Consider the following 20,472-nt stretch of genomic DNA (forward strand, 5'->3'; position numbering starts at 1 on the left):
ATTTCATATATAAAATAGTATTCAGTTAATAAAGTAAGAAAATTTGCATTTAGCTCAGTCATTCTTACTAGTTTGTATACTCTCTATTATACTCAGAAATAAAAAAATAATATCGTAGCATACCATGGAATGTGATCTTTTATGCATAATCAGGAGTTAGCAAAGAACTAAAACTTCTCATATACCCCAAATTTAGGCACAAGCGTACTCCTACTCAGTGTTTGCCAGAACATCCAGTGTGTGTCTGCTGTTTGGTCAAAACCAAATCAGTCCTGAAAGAGGCCCCGTCAGCTGTCTTCTGAACATTACAGTAGCGATCAGAATGCTGAGCAGTTTTACAGTAACAAACAAAAAAAGACTAACATAAATGCTTGTTTGGTTTATTTATGAAAAGTATGGAAAAGGATGTGGTCGAAAGCTGTCTTTTTTTAAGGCTCTTTAGGACTTATTGAGGATTCGCCACAGAGACCCGGACATGTAGTATGGTCTCAGCATGGTGCCCTCATTACGCTCCAGATCCTCCACTAGAGGAGACAAAAACATTACAGTGGAAGTGAAAACAATGTAGTCCTGTTGATTGGAATATATAGTAGCTTAAGACTGAAATGTGAGCTAATAATGTTTTTTATAATTCTACTCTCTCTGAAGTAAAGGGACTGGACCATGCAAGCTTTCAACTGTGTGCCCAGTGTCATGAACTGGTGGAATGAGTAGGTGTGTGTGTGTGTGTGTGTGTGTGTGTGTGTGTGTGTGTGTGTGTGTGTGTGTGTGTGTAGCTTACAGAAGCAGAGAAAAAGGGTGTCCACACACATGCTGTACACACTGAAGAAGCCCTGAGCGACCAAGTAAGCTCCCGCCATCACCGTCTAAAAAAACAGCAGTAGTAGATTTACAGGCTGGGCCGTCAGTACTATAACAGGCACTGCTCTACAGAATAAATGTGTAAATCCTGGTTATTTACAAAGTGACTTTACAATTGCTGTCATTAAACCCTTTGGTATCTAAAGAAAGAACCATTTATTCAGTGTACTGAATATGCTGATGTTTTGATCTCACACAGAAGCAAGTGTCAGCACTTGAGTTTGTTCTGAGGTTATCCGACAGTGGAGGCAATACATACCATAACGGGCAACCAGTAGTAATGCAGCAGCTGAATCTGGAAATTGTCATCTGGCAGCCTGATTCTCCCAGAGAAGAAGAAGAAAGCCAGCAGACCTTACAGGGAATGTAGAAAACCCCCAGAGTTACCTTTTAAAGTGTGTTGTACCTTTTAAATGTGATGAAGTGTAGTATGGGTAACATACACATGACTTCACACTGTATTTCTCACCCACTAATCCGACCACCAGCACCTTGCCGGAAAACAGCAGTGTGTCTGTAACACAGTCCAACACCACCACCCTGTGGACAGAGGGACATGGTCAAGGACAGCGTGCTAAACTTGAGCTAGAACAATTGGTACTCATATTAAAAATATGTATACAAATTATTTTCACATGAGTATGTACTGATAAATTCCTCCAGTTAATATTTTTGCCTTCAAAACAAGGAAATGGAAGTAATTTGTTCCACAACAGCAACATTAAATCATTCACATTCACACACAACCCCATACGTTCAATAATATGTACGAAACATCTCCTCTGTCTGAGGACTTACCGGTTAATATTTCTCCTCAAGAGCATATAAGCATTCTTGCCAGACACATGGAAATTGTTTCCATGTATAGCAATCTGTATATTATCAACCACAAACAGCATGTTGAGTCAGATTGTACACTCAGTAAATTTCACTAGTCATATGGACACAATTACATACTTTGATGCTATTACCACAAAGTGAAAAAAAAACCATATCATACTAATATACACCATACAGTTTTTCATTTAGTTTTTATCTAATACTCATACTAACGCTAGACAACCGATCACTGAAGACACATAAAAACAGTTATTTCAGCATCGATCATTTTTTTGTGTGCAGCTGGATATGAGACACACCATGATATAGGTGTTTCTGTGGAAGAACTTGAGGAATTTATCCAGGAACCAAAAGCAGCATTTGAGGGACATCATCACAAACTGACAACAGAAATTCCGGCAGTCTGTGGAGTAGACAATTGTGTCACATTACAGTTACAGACAGGAGAAAGCAGGACTAAGGTCATGAAGGTTTTATATATATTGTTACCTCTGAACCTATGGTCAAGATATTCCAGTAACATCCGAGGGACCTGGAATATGGTAAGGATGACAGCACCCAATGCTAAAGAGCCGACATGACACCTTGAAAAAAAGCAGTTTAGTAGACTTTAGAGGTGGGGAGCAGTTAGGACTCTGTACTAGGTTAGTAGTCACCAAACCAAGGGAATGTACTTTCGGGTGTGGCTGATATCAAAGCAATCGGAGCGGAGCAGGGATGAAACACGAGTGCTATGTACCCTAGTGTCCGGATGAAGGCTTGTAAGAGAGGGTACGGGGGAATGTCTGCTGGTTTACTGAAGGCCCAGTAGAAGGATGCGAAGGTACCGGCTAGTGTACACTGGCCCAGGGCGATGATGAAGTTCACGCACCAGAGGAAAGCCAGCAAATTATAGATCTGCAGGTAGGGTGCGATCCTTGAGAACAAGTCCGTGTCATCGTATTTAAAAAACACACAGCGCACAGATGGACAATCAGGATGGAGAGAAGCACTGAATTCCTGAAAAGAAACAAGAAGAAGACAACAACAACAGTATAAATAAAAGGAAAGAGATGTGAAATGAATCATTACCAGGCTATTGGAACATGTCAGTAATCTGAATGCATCTAAAATAAGTCATTGTGAAGTATGAATATCATATGAATATCATATACATTCACCATATTATGTCTGTATGAAGCTGCAAATAGCGATATGTGAATGTTATACTATATATTTGAAAGGGAACAATATTACAGTTTGGGTTTATAGTGTGTGGGTGTATGTAGGCGACTGACCTTGGGAATGCAAATCTCTGAGCCTGTGATAGAACTACAGTTGGCTATGGAGGAGTTGAGAGCAGCGACATGGTATACAGGAGCACCTGATGTGGCCAAATACCTGAGGGCAGTAATGGTCAAGGACACAGCCTAACACACACACTCTACACACAAAATACTGACACAAGCACATTTTCAACAACAAACTACCAATACAATCCAAGCTACAGCACTAATTCAGTGGCGAGGACAGATATACAGTTACTGCCTTGCTTTGTTAGCAGGAAGTGAAGGTAGGTGAGAAGAGGAAGTGGCAGAGGATACAGGCTAGTGATTCCCCAGTAGGCCATGCTTATCACCACCAGCAGGAACGTCACCAAGGGGTAAGCCAGTGTGGTCGTCACACAACTCACCGCCCTACACACAGCACAGAGCACAAAAGGCCTCATGTAGCCTTAAGAGCACAAGAGAGCCTTTATACAGGCTGCCCCCGCGAAGTGGCTTTATATGAGTAATAATGTAGGAATGCCGAGACTGCACTGATTTGAAGAAAAATGTTAATGGGTTTCTTGTATCCAAGGTGATTTTCTGTTTATAAACAACAGCAACAACAACAAAAACAAGAAGGACATAGCAGATGGCTGACATTTGTTTAAAGAAATGCTGGCAATGGATATATTTACTACCGCCTATGTGTCTGAAGGCCTAAAAAGCTCTACCTGTTGGACTCTTTGATCAGTGCCAATGCAACAGATATTCTCCTCCCCCGATGTGTCAGGAAGAGTAAAATTACGAATTCCAAAAGACACAGGCTCACCACTGCCACATAAACACAAACACACAAAAATCATTCACATACAGCAACAGTATAAACCAAAGCCATGCATCCATTCTTAGAAAAATTCCTTTCTTTACAACATGTTTGTTTCTACTTTATATACTGTCAATACATGTCTTGTGAGAAAATCTGACAGCCCTTACAGAAGAACAGCCACGTCTCTTTCACTTGAAGGTAGACAGAGAATTCTGAATTATAAGTAATGTCACCGAGGGTGAGTTTGGAGTGTCTGTAGTGGTTATATTCCCGGTAACAGTAGTAGATACCTGAGAAAGACAGAGTAGACAGCTTACATCCTCATTCACTAATCTAACCCCCTGCAATTTGTCTTTAAAATTAAGGGTCCCATGCAGAGTTCATACACTATAGGGTAGCAAATCAGTGCCAGTCATAGAACCATCCACAGTAATTTGGTATTTTCCTTGTTTCAGTGCAGCAGGAGACCATTCATGAAGGGCTTAATTATTACCCAGTGAGCTGGTCGCTAATGGCAGGTATGTTAAAACATGTATTGTACAGGCTTACCATACGCTGCAGCTACGAGCACTCCCACGATGAGAGCCAACAGTAGCACGAACATCAGATATCTCATAAGCAGGAGGAACATGAGGCTAACAACCATAGCAACCACCAGACCTCTGAGAGAGAGAGAGAGAGAGAGAGAGAGAGAGAGAGAGAGAGAGAGAGAGAGAGAGAGAGAGAAAAAAATATTTACTTAAAATGCATACAGAAAGTTTCAAATTTGTTGTGTATTACTCATCTTAAAATTGATTTAACTATTTTTCCTCATCAATCTAGATAAAATACTCCTCAACAAGAAAACAAACATTGGTTTTTATAATGTTTTGTACATTTATTTAAAATAAAAGTCTGAAATACTGCATTAACATACATATTGAGGTCTTTTGTTAAGACAGTTTTTATTGAGCTCTGTTGAATCCTACTTCTATCAATGGTCCCTGTAATTTTTTTTTTAACTTCATTAGGGTTCACCTGTGCTTCACTGAATTGACTGAACATAATCAGGGAAGGCAGAAATCTGTCTGTTTATGGACTCACAGTTCATAGTGTCTGAGTGAAAGCCAAGTCATGAAGTTCAGAGAATTGTGTCAAGAATTGTGTCAAGACACAGATCAGGGGAAGGTTACAAGAAATATTCTGCAGCTTGGAAACTGCCCAAGATCACAGTAGCTTCCATCATTCTCCAATAGAAGAAGTTTGAAACCACAAACAGTCTCCCTAGATCTCGCTGGCCAGTATTATATGTAGTATTGTATTGCATATAGTATTGTATTCTATGCAGATTGATGAAGGAAAATCAAGTGAAATCTTTCTGTATATATATATATATATACACACACACACACACACACACACACACACACACACACACACAGAGACACACACACACACACACACACACTATACAATGTCTGGGTGTAATACAATCTTGTATAAAACTAACTTACATTAATATCCAATACCATGATGTAGCAAAATCCTCAAAAATCCGTAACCCCACTGACTTAAAGTTGAATCCTGAAACAAGAGAGCTGCAAGCAAAAAATACTGGTCAGCAAAAGCAGCTTATAGATCAACACCAACCATCCATGCATATGTGTGTGTGAGTGTGTGTGAAGAATTACTCCATAGCACTCTTTATGTGCTTGACTGTTTCATCTACGGAAGCGAATCCAGGGAGAGAGAAGTCTGGAGGAACGTCCTGTAGTTCAAAGCTAGGCAGGCATTTCCCTAGTGCTGAGGGGAGAGAGACACAGAGAAACAGAAAAATAATATGACTGTAAAAATGAAACCTACTGACTTATGATGGCGGTAAATGCACAGTCCTGGTGGTTTGGTTATGTTTTAGTGCATAGCATAGTCAAACTGTTACAAAACAGGATGGACAAATAGACAGGTAGTTGTAAAGGTAATCCTGCTGTCTGTACCTGGTTTACTTGGGGTGTAGAAATACGGACAAAGCTCTTGATTGAGGATGTCTTGAACACTCTGTAGTAGAAATGCATGTGAAAATCTCATTATCATACTGAATCCTATGTATGTGTGATTGGCTTAACCAATGAATTAATTCCATCTACTTGGAACAAAGGGTTGCATATTGCAAAGACTTCTGATATGACAGATTCTGTTCTGTCAAGAGGGTGGTGAGGATTTATTTGCCAGCGATAAAGTTGGTTACATTGCTCATTTGCAGTGTGAGGTTTTACCATTGTGGTTTGGGCAAGGTCAAGTCTAGGATCACAATACTGCTGCTGAAAGAAGTCTTTAGGTAGGGCATCTGGGGCATACGCCTCTGCGGGCAACTTCCAGAACTCCGAAGGGCATTTTTTAACACAGACCTGCAAGCCAATGCACAAACACACAGAGTGAAGGAGATCTTATTTGAGCAGCTAAACACAGTGTTGCTTTTCATATTTATATCTACACTTCATTGTTCATTGCATGATACAGAAAAAGGCTCCTAAGCCAAGCAACAAAAAGATACCCAAGCCCCCAGACTTACAAACTTGCATTCACATACTACATAATAAACTGTTTTGTAATAAATGAGTCTCATGTGCAGATTTCTAATAGGCTACATTCAAACGTGTTCAGCCTCTGTACAATTTCAACAGGAAATCTTTGTGGAAATCTCACTTGAGTGGTTGGACACTGGAGACCCTCTAGAGTGGCATCCATTTCTGTGGTTGCTCTGACACACTTCAGAACGTCAAAGTAGAGGACATTTGGTTTGTCACTGAAACACAAGAGGATGCTGGAAACAAATGCAGCTTGACACATGAATATTAGCCAATTAAAGAAACAATTTTTATTCAGTTTTTTGAGCATGTGTATCAGGCTTCAGTGGTGTAGTCACACCATTACTCCCCTAAATGTTCTTTCTTCTAGGGTGAGTATGATTGGGGTAAACAATAAACTCCGTAGTGTTGTGACACTCCTAGACCTGAGTTTGGACCCTTTGTTTTAGAGGCAATCATTAAACATGTGTGATTTGATTGGGTCCACTTGTTGCTGTCAATCATGAAAATATTTAACCTAAAATCTAATCCATCTTGCACTGTTGCTCTTTAATGTATCCACATGATTTGAACCTGCACAGCTCCACTGTAATGCTAGTTCTACTCATTTGAGAGAATATTGACAGTGTTCCTTACATGCTGAGTGTGCTGTTTTGGTATTCCTGTGAAGACATAAATACTAATCCAGTATGTGAGGGACTTACAAATTGACTCCAGATCCACAGAACATCCCAGTGGAATTCCGGGGCAACAGGACATGACGAGGGTCTCCATACAACAAAGCTGTGTTAGAACCTCTGTTAGAAGGATATCTCACAAGCCATACATGTGTAAAAGACCTTTCTTATAAGCCCAGAATAATCATTTTTCCATGAAAGTGTAGTTGGAAATGTTTCTTACCCAGGATGCCAATAAGCATATAGCTGACAATGGCAGCCACAAAAGCCATACAGCAGATAATGTCTGTACAACTCCTGAAGAAAAACAAGAAGTATTGCTACACACTTGTATCATTTCAATTATGTAATAAAGTTATTTAGCTAAGTCAAATGACTTTCAAATAAGTTTTAGTAGATCTATGGCCTTCATATATTTCTTGTATAGAGCTAATAACAGACATTCTGTGATCCATGATGTGTGTGCTTTAAATAGTTTACTAAAGTCAACTGATATGAAGGAGTAAATGGGAGGAACATTGAGAGATTTAAGGACTCACCTCTTGCTAACTGGTCCCCTGAAAAAAGGCTCATATGGGAAAGGTTCCCCTGAGAACATAGAATATAATGAGTTTAAACCTATGAAAAACATACATTCAGTCAGGTGTGTCTGAACTTTTGACTGGTACTCTATATTTTGTCTAACACATTTTATATACAGTTACATATTTTTATGACACCTTCTGTACACATATGCTTTTGATCTGATACATAGTTACAGATCGTACACTACATGAATGTTTTTAATATGAAATAGACCTAGCAAGTATGTAAGAGCTATTATAATTTTAACATGAAATGTACATGATAGTTTTGTACAATGTTTATTTGTTAACCATTGCATATGGCGTATGGGATTCTCATAAAATCTTTGGCATATGGATGGATATATCTGAAAAAACAAACAAACAAACAAAAAAAAAACACCTCACCATTATAATCCGGTTTCCTGACCATCGTACTCTTCCTCCTTGCACCTTCGATCACACAGAGTCCGCAATGTGTAATGTTACAGTAAAAAATATTCTTACATATGATACTCTGTTCTTATGACGCACACATTCCAGGTTATGGACACATTGTGACGTGTCACAGCACGTTCTCATTCTCAGCTCATCAACAAAGGCATCTTGGTCGCGAGCACCTGCCTTCCATGCTGTGCGATGCTCACACTCTGCTTGCTATGTCCTGCGTCGGATATTTAGGCCTATACGCTTAAACTGTCCAAGGTTACTGTGCTTTTAACGTACTAAAAAAAGCTAAACAAATAATAAAATCATCTTTACATAATAATGTAACCTTAGGCTTGTCACCAAGATATAACCTGAGGCTAAATGACACGCACCCCGTCCCCTCCCAAAACTACGTCTATGCGACTGACAAATAATATTTTGACAATTCTGAAAAAAACTTTAAAGTCTGTAATGTATGCCAGAATAAATGAATGCTCCCAACTCCAATTTTTATCAGGAAGGACATGGACCCTGATTGATTGTTTATTTGAGATAAATAAAAGTCTGCAGTCAGTCTGCGCTTAAAAGAAGACTCTCCCGCCCCCAATCGAGTAACACTTATAGTACATTTTACCGTCATTCATCGTCGAATCACAGGACGATCGCCGTGTGATTCGTCTGTTCGTCTGTCACTCAGAGCTGATCCATTTCTACGTGTGTTATTGATGAATTTGTGTGTCAATCTGTGTGAAACTAAACAATAAACAATCATGAAATCATTACGGCGTTCCCTTCACGTCGGATACATTTCCAAAAATGTTGTAAAACAAGTTTACAGCTGCTGAAGTTGCAGCAGTTTTGGAAAATAGCGGCGAAGGTAACGGAGCTTTAGAGCCTGAGGGTTTGATTCCTTTGATGAAGAAGAATACAAAAATAAAAGATATCGATGGCTAAATTTATATGATTTTACAATGTTGCTAACGAAACAACAGTGGATTAAGATAGCTACTATATATACTGCTTCTGTGAAAAATTAATGAAATTGATTTCTGATACACTTAGCACAGTAAAAATAATACAGTAAAGTACAGTGGGAAAACAAATCACACACACGCACACACACACACACACACACACACACATATATATATATATATATATATATATAAAAATATATCAAACTGTAATTAGAGATGTACTGAATTAGCATTATGTCTACTCAAACTGTATTTAGCCATATCTGGAATTAGCATTATGTCTACTCAAACTGTATTTAGCCATATCTGGAATTAGCATTATGTCTACTCAAACTGTATTTAGAGATATCTTGAATTAGCATTATGTCTACTCAATCTAATTAGCGATATCTTGAATTAGCATTATGTCTACTCAAACTGTAATTAGAGATGTATTGAATTTGCATTATGTCTACTCAAACTGTATTTAGCGATATTTTGAATTAGCATTATGTCTACTCAAACTGTAATTAGAGATGTCTTGAATTAGCATTATGTCTACTCAAACTGTATTTAGAGATATCTTGAATTAGCATTATGTCAAATCACTTGAACCACTCTTCATGAAAAACATCAAATATAAAAGAAAAATGCTCAGTTCTGTCCAGACGCAACAAGTGCCTGACATATTCATTACTTAAAAATCCAGTGGACAAGCAAAAAAATTAAAATGCCAAATCTGAAGTGCCAAAAATGTGCCTCTTACCTGCTGTCACATACTGTCAGTATGTATTAGCACCAGAAATCTTGTATACTGTTTGCTTAAGATGCTTGGTAACTGAGGACATGCTATTCTCTTCTGAGCATGCCAAATAACTTATTGGTGTGGTAGTTAAGTAATTTAAAAATGTTTTAGCTTCAAACATGTAATGGAAAGTCTGCGCAGGCCTTTGACATGTTACACAGAGAAATGACAATGATTAATTTGGGAAAATGTCAGGAAATATAATTAATATATTACAAAATATAGTAATTTCTATATCCTGAAGTGTGTGGTATCATCTAATTGAATCCCCATGTGAAGTCCCTTGTAGCCAAACTAACATATTTGGACACAGCAAATTCAACACTAAGTGCCCTGATTCTTCAATACGTTTAGTTTTTTTTATTATTATTTTTTTTGACATGTTTCAGTTAAAGACATGTTTCAGTGAAAGAAAAAAAAAATAATGTAGAGAGCAACTACGTCAGAACTACATCTCAAGAATTCGAAGCTGTCTACACAAAGTCCTACTCAAATGCTTTACAGTGTTGCCAAATATACACTGCTTTGATTTTCACTGATATTTTGAACATCAGTGACCAATGGCATTTACTGTGGGACCAAAATCAGACTGTGTACTGTGGCATTTTATGTATGTTGTCCATAATCAGTATTTAATTTTGTTTTGGTGTCAGTTATGGCCAGAGAAATCCAAAACCCAGTTCCTTTCACTGACATCTGCAGAATACCTCTGTGTGTAAGTCTGGTGAAGAGATGTTGAAATGAGGTGTGGTGTGATCCAGATAGTAAATGGAGAATCTAGAAAAGCACAATAGTTGGTTAGGTAGCACATTTTCGCACATTTGGATTCTGTTCATTTTAGGTGAACTGATCAGAAGGGAAACACCTTTATGCTGGGTAAAATTTTAAAATTGTGTTACATGCTGGAAATTAAAGTTCACATCCATATCCAAGTTGTAAATACAATTCACAAGCTGAAGCTAACTATATCTTAGTGCACAGTATAACTAGCCACAGTGATATTAACTATTTTAATTCTTTCAAAACAGATGAATATATGGCTTTGTTCTTATAATTCAGTTTCTACCTTATTGTCATTTAAAATAACCATTGATATTGCTGACAATTTGTTTTTTTTGCAGCATTGTAATTGTTTTATATATATAATGACTGTCCATGACAGACCATAAGGTTCCTTTTTTTTTATAAGAAGATACAATTAACCACTGGTAGAGACTCAGGATCAAACTTGTCCAAACAGGATTGTAATATAAGCATTCACAAGGTGTTTTGTCACAATGTCCTTCACCATAGTATTTTTGCATTTTTCTGATTGCTATTTTATGTTACATTAATAAATTATACATATATTTACATTTCTACTATGAATCTTTTAAAGGTGGGCTGGCCATTGTAATGTCTCGTTTGTTTGGCCTAGGCCAAAAACTATTTTTCTGTTGGTTTTACTCTCATTTAACATTTTCAGCATTGGAAACAAAATGGCTCTGTTGCATTTGGTGTTGATATCATTATGGTAGGCTTCAGTGGATGTACTAGTGTATATGTTAACAAATAGATGCACACCACCAGCTGTCCTAAATCTTTGTGTTAAATATTTTACACTGATACAAATAACCTAGATCCCTTCTAAAGTTCCAGTTATTAGTGGCAACTATACCTTTGTCTTTAATTGAAAACCTGTCTTAATTGATTGGTATTAATCCTTATGAGAGAAAATCCAACCAGAAATGAAATATATTGGTTTAAAGTGAAAGTAATGAATGATGTACTGTACATTTTTAGTGCTGAGAACCAGTCTGTATAAACCATTTGAACTGGACATTTTTTCAAGGCATTGTCTACTGTAAAAATTGCATTGTGTGAAAATCAAAATTACTCTAAGCCTTTTCAGAATGGTGCAAGTATTGGTCATAACGGGCCATGTGGATGAGCTTATGACTTCATACGTGTGAAAAAAGAAAGGAAAATAGATTTCTGGGATTTTATATTCTTATTGTTTTTTTATCAACTGTTGTATCACATCATAAATGTATTCTATATGTTGTAAACGTTCACATATTTCATATATAAAATAGTATTCAGTTAATAAAGTAAGAACATTTGCAATTAGCTCAGTCATTCTTACTAGTTCGTATACTCTCTATTATACGCAGAAATAAAAAAATAATATCATAGCATACCATGGAATGTGATCTTTTATGCATAATCAGGAGTTGGCAAAGAACTAAAACTTCTCATATACCCCACATTTAGGCACAAGCGTACTCCTACTCAATGTTTGCCAGAACATCCAGTGTGTGTCTGCTGTTTGGTCAAAACCAAATCAGTCCTGAAAGACGCCCCGTCAGCTGTCTTCTGAACATTACAGCAGCGATCAGAATGCTGAGCAGTTTTACAGTAACAAAGAAAAAAATACTAACATAAATGCTTGTTTGGTTTATTTATGAAAAGTTTGGAAAAGGATGTGGTCGAAAGCTGTCTTTTTTAAGGCTCTTTAGGACTTATTGAGGATTCGCCACAGAGACCCGGACATGTAGTATGGTCTCAGCATGGTGCCCTCATTACGCTCCAGATCCTCCACTAGAGGAGACAAAAACATTACAGTGGAAGTGAAAACAATGTAGTCCTGTTGATTGGAATATATAGTAGCTTAAGACTGAAGTGTGAGCTAATAATGTTTTTTTTAATTCTACTCTCTCTGCAGTAAAGGGACTGGACCATGCAAGCTTTCAACTGTGTGTGCCCAGTGTCATGAACTGGTGGAATGAGTGTGTGTGTGTGTGTGTGTGTGCGTGTGTGTGTGTGTGTGTGTGTGTGTAGCTTACAGAAGCAGAGAAAAAGGGTGTCCACACACATGCTGTACACACTGAAGAAGCCCTGAGCGATCAAGTAAGCTCCCGCCATCACCGTCTAAAAAAACAGCAGTAGTAGATTTACACGCTGGGCCGTCAGTACTATAACAGGCACTGCTCTACAGAATAAATGTGTAAATCCTGGTTATTTACAAAGTGACTTTACAATTGCTGTCATTAAACCCTTTGGTATCTAAAGAAAGAACCATTTATACAGTGTACTGAATATGCTGATGTTTTGATCTCACACAGAAGCAAGTGTCAGCACTTGAGTTTGTTCTGAGGTTATCCGACAGTGGAGGCAATACATACGATAACGGGCAACCAGTAGTAATGCAGCAGCTGAATCTGGAAATTGTCATCTGGCAGCCTGATTCTCCCAGAGAAGAAGAAGAAAGCCAGCAGACCTTACAGGGAATGTAGAAAACCCCCAGGATTACCTTTTAAAGTGTGTTGTACCTTTTAAATGTGATGAAGTGTAGTATGGGTAACATACACATGACTTCACACTGTATTTCTCACCCACTAATCCGACCACCAGCACTTTGCCGGAAAACAGCAGTGTGTCTGTAACACAGTCCAACACCACCACCCTGTGGACAGAGGGACATGGTCAAGGAGAGCGTGCTAAACTTGAGCTAGAACAATTGGTACTCATATTAAAAATATGTATACAAATTATTTTCACATGAGTATGTACTGATAAATTCCTCCATTTAATATTTTTGCCTTCAAAACAAGGAAATGGAAGTAATTTGTTCCACAACAGCAACATTAAATCATTCATATTCACACACAACCCCATACGTTCAATAATATGTACGAAACATCTCCTGTCTGAGGACTTACCGGTTAATATTTCTCCTCAAGAGCATATAAGCATTCTTGCCAGACACATGGAAATTGTTTCCATGTATAGCAATCTGTATATTATCAACCACAAACAGCATGTTGAGTCAGATTGTACACTCAGTAAATTTCACTAGTCATATGGACACAATTACATACTTTGATGCTATTACCACAAAGTGAAAAAAAAACATATCATACTAATATACACCATACAGTTTTTCATTTAGTTTTTATCTAATACTCATACTAACGCTAGACAACCGATCACTGAAGACACATAAAAACAGTTATTTCAGCATCGATCATTTTTTTGTGTGCAGCTGGATATGAGACACACCATGATATAGGTGTTTCTGTGGAAGAACTTGAGGAATTTATCCAGGAACCAAAAGCAGCATTTGAGGGACATCATCACAAACTGACAACAGAAATTCCGGCAGTCTGTGGAGTAGACAATTGTGTCACACTACAGTTACAGACAGGAGAAAGCAGGACTAAGGTCATGAAGGTTTTATATATATTGTTACCTCTGAACCTATGGTCAAGATATTCCAGAAACATCCGAGGGACCTGGAATATGGTAAGGATGACAGCACCCAATGCTAAAGAGCCGACATGACACCTTGAAAAAAAGCAGTTTAGTAGACTTTAGAGGTGGGGAGCAGTTAGGACTCTGTACTAGGTTAGTAGTCACCAAACCAAGGGAATGTACTTTCGGGTGTGGCTGATATCAAAGCAATCGGAGCGGAGCAGGGATGAAACACGAGTGCTATGTACCCTAGTGTCCGGATGAAGGCTTGTAAGAGAGGGTACGGGGGAATGTCTGCTGGTTTACTGAAGGCCCAGTAGAAGGATGCGAAGGTACCGGCTAGTGTACACTGGCCCAGGGCGATGATGAAGTTCACGCACCAGAGGAAAGCCAGCAAATTATAGATCTGCAGGTAGGGTGCGATCCTTGAGAACAAGTCCGTGTCATCGTATTTAAAAAACACACAGCGCACAGATGGACAATCAGGATGGAGAGAAGCACTGAATTCCTGAAAAGAAACAAGAAGAAGACAACAACAACAGTATAAATAAAAGGAAAGAGATGTGAAATGAATCATTACCACATAAGGCTATTGGAACATGTCAGTAATCTGAATGCGTCTAAAATAAGTCAGTGTGAAGTATGAATATCATATGAAAATCATATACATTCACCATATTATGTCTGTATGAAGCTGCAAATAGCAAAATGTGAATGTTATACTATATATTTGAAAGGGAACAATATTACAGCTTGGATATATAGTGTGTGGGTGTGTGTAGGCGACTGACCTTGGGAATGCAAATCTCAGAGCCTGTGATAGAACTACAGTTGGCTATGGAGGAGTTGAGAGCAGCGACATGGTATACAGGAGCACCTGATGTGGCCAAATACCTGAGGGCAGTAATGGTCAAGGACACAGCCTAACACACACACTCTACACACAAAATACTGACACAAGCACATTTTCAACAACAAACTACCAATACAATCCAAGCTACAGCACTAATTCAGTGGCGAGGACAGATATACAGTTACTGCCTTGCTTTGTTAGCAGGAAGTGAAGGTAGGTGAGAAGAGGAAGTGGCAGAGGATACAGGCTAGTGATTCCCCAGTAGGCCATGCTTATCACCACCAGCAGGAACGTCACCAAGGGGTAAGCCAGTGTGGTCGTCACACAACTCACCGCCCTACACACAGCACAGAGCACAAAAGGCCTCATGTAGCCTTAAGAGCACAAGAGAGCCTTTATACAGGCTGCCCCCGCGAAGTGGCTTTATATGAGTAATAATGTAGGAATGCCGAGACTGCACTGATTTGAAGAAAAATGTTAATGGGTTTCTTGTATCCAAGGTGATTTTCTGTTTATAAACAACAGCAACAACAACAAAAACAAGAAGGACATAGCAGATGGTTGACATTTGTTTAAAGAAATGCTGGCAATGGATATATTTACTACCGCCTATGTGTCTCAAGGCCTAAAAAGCTCTACCTGTTGGACTCTTTGATCAGTGCCAATGCAACAGATATTCTCCTCCCCCGATGTGTCAGGAAGAGTAAAATTACGAATTCCAAAAGACACAGGCTCACCACTGCCACATAAACACAAACACACAAAAATCATTCACATACAGCAACAGTATAAACCAAAGCCATGCATCCATTCTTAGAAAAATTCCTTTCTTTACAACATGTTTGTTTCTACTTTATATACTGTCAATACATGTCTTGTGAGAAAATCTGATAGCCCTTACAGAAGAACAGCCAAGTCTCTTTCACTTGAAGGTAGACAGAGAATTCTGAATTATAAGTAATGTCACCGAGGGTGAGTTTGGAGTGTCTGTAGTGGTTATATTCCCGGTAACAGTAGTAGATACCTGAGAAAGACAGAGTAGACAGCTTACATCCTCATTCACTAATCTAACCCCCTGCAATTTGTCTTTAAAATTAAGGGTCCCATGCAGAGTTCATACACTATAGGGCAGCAAATCAGTGCCAGTCATAGAACCATCCACAGTAATTTGGTATTTTCCTTGTTTCAGTGCAGCAGGAGACCATTCATGAAGGGCTTAATTATTACCCAGTGAGCTGGTCGCTAATGGCAGGTATGTTAAAACATGTATTGTACAGGCTTACCATACGCTCCAGCTACGAGCACTCCCACGATGAGAGCCAACAGTAGCACGAACATCAGATATCTCATAAGCAGGAGGAACATGAGGCTAACAACCATAGCAACCACCAGACCTCTGAGAGAGAGAGAGAGAGAGAGAGAGAGAGAGAGAAAAATATTTACTTAAAATGCATACAGAAAGTTTCAAATTTGTTGTGTATTACTCATCTTAAAATTGATTTAACTATTTTTCCTCATCAATCTAGATAAAATACTCCTCAACAAGAAAACAAACATTGGTTTTTATAATGTTTTGTACATTTATTTAAAATAAAAGTCTGAAATACTGCATTAACATACATATTGAGGTCTGTTGTTAAGACACTTTTTATTGAGCTCTGTTGAATCCTACTTCTATCAATGGTCCCTGTAATTTTTTTTAAACTTCATTAGGGTTCACCTGTGCTTCACTGAATTGACTGAACATAATCAGGGAAGGCAGAAATCTGTCTGTTTATGGACTCACAGTTCATAGTGTCTGAGTGAAAGCCAAGTCATGAAGTTCAGAGAATTGTGTCAAGAATTGTGTCAAGACACAGATCAGGGGAAGGTTACAAGAAATATTCTGCAGCTTGGAAACTGCCCAAGATCACAGTAGCTTCCATCATTCTCCAATAGAAGAAGTTTGAAACCACAAACAGTCTCCCTAGATCTCGCTGGCCAGTATTATATGTAGTATTGTATTGCATATAGTATTGTATTCTATGCAGATTGATGAAGGAAAATCAACTGAAATCTTTCTGTATATATATATATATACACACACACACACACACACACACACACACACACACACACACACACACACACACACACACACACACACACACACACACAGAGACACACACACACACACACACACTATACAATGTCTGGGTGTAATACAATCTTGTATAAAACTAACTTACATTAATATCCAATACCATGATGTAGCAAAATCCTCAAAAATCCGTAACCCCACTGACTTAAAGTTGAATCCTGAAACAAGAGAGCTGCAAGCAAAAAATACTGGTCAGCAAAAGCAGCTTATAGATCAACACCAACCATCCATGCATATGTGTGTGTGAGTGTGTGTGAAGGATTACTCCATAGCACTCTTTATGTGCTTGACTGTTTCATCTACGGAAGCGAATCCAGGGAGAGAGAAGTCTGGAGGAACGTCCTGTAGTTCAAAGCTAGGCAGGCATTTCCCTAGTGCTGAGGGGAGAGAGACACAGAGAAACAGAAAAATAATATGACTGTAAAAATGAAACCTACTGACTTATGATGGCGGTAAATGCACAGTCCTGGTGGTTTGGTTATGTTTTAGTGCATAGCATAGTCAAACTGTTACAAAACAGGATGGACAAATAGACAGGTAGTTGTAAAGGTAATCCTGCTGTCTGTACCTGGTTTACTTGGGGTGTAGAAATACGGACAAAGCTCTTGATTGAGGATGTCTTGAACACTCTGTAGTAGAAATGCATGTGAAAATCTCATTAACATACTGAATCCTATGTATGTGTGATTGGCTTAACCAATGAATTAATTCCATCTACTTGGAACAAAGGGTTGCATATTGCAAAGACTTCTGATATGACAGATTCTGTTCTGTCAAGGGGGTGGTGAGGATTTATTTGCCAGCGATAAAGTTGGTTACATTGCTCATTTGCAGTGTGAGGTTTTACCATTGTGGTTTGGGCAAGGTCAAGTCTAGGATCACAATACTGCTGCTGAAAGAAGTCTTTAGGTAGGGCATCTGGGGCATACGCCTCTGGGGGCAACTTCCAGAACTCCGAAGGGCATTTTTTAACACAGACCTGCAAGCCAATGCACAAACGCACAGAGTGAAGGAGATCTTATTTGAGCAGCTAAACACAGTGTTGCTTTTCATATTTATATCTACACTTCATTGTTCATTGCATGATACAGAAAAAGGCTCCTAAGCCAAGCAACAAAAAGATACCCAAGCCCCCAGACTTACAAACTTGCATTCACATACTACATAATAAACTGTTTTGTAATAAATGAGTCTCATGTGCAGATTTCTAATAGGCTACATTCAAACGTGTTCAGCCTCTGTACAATTTCAACAGGAAATCTTTGTGGAAATCTCACTTGAGTGGTTGGACACTGGAGACCCTCTAGAGTGGCATCCATTTCTGTGGTTGCTCTGGCACACTTCAGAACGTCAAAGTAGAGGACATTTGGTTTGTCACTGAAACACAAGAGGATGCTGGAAACAAATGCAGCTTGACACATGAATATTAGCCAATTAAAGAAACAATTTTTATTCAGTTTTTTGAGCATGTGTATCAGGCTTCAGTGGTGTAGTCACACCATTACTCCCCTAAATGTTCTTTCTTCTAGGGTGAGTTTGATTGGGGTAAACAATAAACTCCGTAGTGTTGTGACACTCCTAGACCTGAGTTTGGACCCTTTGTTTTAGAGGCAATCATTAAACATGTGTGATTTGATTGGGTCCACTTGTTGCTGTCAATCATGAAAATATTTAACCTAAAATCTAACCCATCTTGCACTGTTGCTCTTTAATGTATCCACATGATTTGAACCTGCACAGCTCCACTGTAATGCTAGTTCTACTCATTTGAGAGAATATTGACAGTGTTCCTTACATACTGAGTGTGCTGTTTTGGTATTCCTGTGAAGACATAAATACTAATCCAGTATGTGAGGGACTTACAAATTGACTCCAGATCCACAGAACATCCCAGTGGAATTCCGGGGCAACAGGACATGACGAGGGTCTCCATACAACAAAGCTGTGTTAGAACCTCTGTTAGAAGGATATCTCACAAGCCATACATGTGTAAAAGACCTTTCTTATAAGCCCAGAATAATCATTTTTCCATGAAAGTGTAGTTGGAAATGTTTCTTACCCAGGATGCCAATAAGCATATAGCTGACAATGGCAGCCACAAAAGCCATACAGCAGATAATGTCTGTACAACTCCTGAAGAAAAACAAGAAGTATTGCTACACACTTGTATCATTTCAATTATGTAATAAAGTTATTTAGCTAAGTCAAATGACTTTCAAATAAGTTTTAGTAGATCTATGGCCTTCATATATTTCTTGTATAGAGCTAATAACAGACATTCTGTGATCCATGATGTGTGTGCTTTAAATAGTTTACTAAAGTCAACTGATATGAAGGAGTAAATGGGAGGAACATTGAGAGATTTAAGGACTCACCTCTTGCTAACTGGTCCCCTGAAAAAAGGCTCATATGGGAAAGGTTCCCCTGAGAACATAGAATATAATGAGTTTAAACCTATGAAAAACATACATTCAGTCAGGTGTGTCTGAACTTTTGACTGGTACTCTATATTTTGTCTAACACATTTTATATACAGTTACATATTTTTATGAAACCTTCTGTACACATATGCTTTTGATCTGATACATAGTTACAGATCGTACACTACATGAATGTTTTTAATATGAAATAGACCTAGCAAGTATGTAAGAGCTATTATAATTTTAACATGAAATGTACATGATAGTTTTGTACAATGTTTATTTGTTAACCATTGCATATGGCGTATGGGATTCTCATAAAATCTTTGGCATATGGATGGATATATCTGAAAAAACAAACAAACAAACAAAAAAAAAACACCTCACCATTATAATGCGGTTTCCTGACCATCGTACTCTTCCTCCTTGCACTTTCGATCACACAGAGTCCGCAATGTGTAATGTTACAGTAAAAAATATTCTTACATATGATACTCTGTTCTTATGACGCACACATTCCAGGTTATGGACACATTGTGACGTGTGAAGTCACAGCACGTTCTCATTCTCAGCTCATCAACAAAGGCATCTTGGTCGCGAGCACCTGCCTTCCATGCTGTGCGATGCTCACACTCTGCTTGCTATGTCATGCGTCGGATATTTAGGCCTATACGCTTAAACTGTCCAAGGTTACTGTGCTTTTAACGTACTAAAAAAAGCTAAACAAATAATAAAATAATCTTTACATAATAATGTAACCTTAGGCTTGTCACCAAGATATAACCTGAGGCTAAATGACACGCACCCCGTCCCCTCCCAAAACTACGTCTATGCGACTGACAAATAATTTTTTGACAATTCTGAAAAAAAACTTTAAAGTCTGTAATGTATGCCAGAATAAATGAATGCTCCCAACTCCAATTTTTATCAGGAAGGACATGGACCCTGATTGATTGTTTATTTGAGATAAATAAAAGTCTGCAGTCAGTCTGCGCTTAAAAGAAGACTCTCCCGCCCCCAATCGAGTAACACTTTTAGTACATTTTACCGTCATTCAT

At 38.4% G+C, this 20,472-nt stretch overlaps 2 protein-coding genes across 2 annotated transcripts; both read right to left on the minus strand.

Annotated features, from left to right (window-relative positions):
• Positions 1–438: 438 nt before the first annotated feature.
• On the minus strand, positions 439–8,651 carry LOC145659503 (choline transporter-like protein 4). Its single transcript, XM_081722316.1, has 21 exons — positions 8,642–8,651; positions 7,555–7,603; positions 7,239–7,312; positions 7,043–7,121; positions 6,457–6,556; positions 5,748–5,808; positions 5,445–5,556; positions 5,268–5,351; positions 4,324–4,436; positions 3,942–4,064; positions 3,680–3,779; positions 3,285–3,377; positions 2,979–3,081; positions 2,441–2,700; positions 2,191–2,285; positions 2,001–2,104; positions 1,660–1,733; positions 1,331–1,401; positions 1,121–1,215; positions 782–866; positions 439–524 (listed from the first exon to the last, which is right to left on the minus strand). Exons 1-21 carry the CDS (start codon positions 8,649–8,651, stop codon positions 439–441), a joined length of 1,971 nt encoding a protein of 656 aa, XP_081578442.1.
• Positions 8,652–12,203: 3,552 nt separating this feature from the next.
• On the minus strand, positions 12,204–20,472 carry LOC145659504 (choline transporter-like protein 4). The gene is made up of 22 exons (XM_081722320.1): positions 20,463–20,472; positions 19,370–19,418; positions 19,054–19,127; positions 18,858–18,936; positions 18,272–18,371; positions 17,842–17,973; positions 17,563–17,623; positions 17,260–17,371; positions 17,083–17,166; positions 16,138–16,250; positions 15,756–15,878; positions 15,494–15,593; positions 15,099–15,191; positions 14,793–14,895; positions 14,250–14,509; positions 14,000–14,094; positions 13,810–13,913; positions 13,470–13,543; positions 13,143–13,213; positions 12,933–13,027; positions 12,594–12,678; positions 12,204–12,348 (listed from the first exon to the last, which is right to left on the minus strand). The coding sequence occupies exons 1-22, from the start codon at positions 20,470–20,472 to the stop codon at positions 12,263–12,265; spliced, it is 2,103 nt and encodes a 700-aa protein (XP_081578446.1). The 3' UTR covers positions 12,204–12,262.

Source organism: Electrophorus electricus, chromosome 1 (genome assembly GCF_041902795.1).
Source record: "Electrophorus electricus isolate QZ-2024a chromosome 1, ASM4190279v1, whole genome shotgun sequence".
Taxonomy (NCBI): Eukaryota; Metazoa; Chordata; class Actinopteri; order Gymnotiformes; family Gymnotidae; genus Electrophorus; species Electrophorus electricus.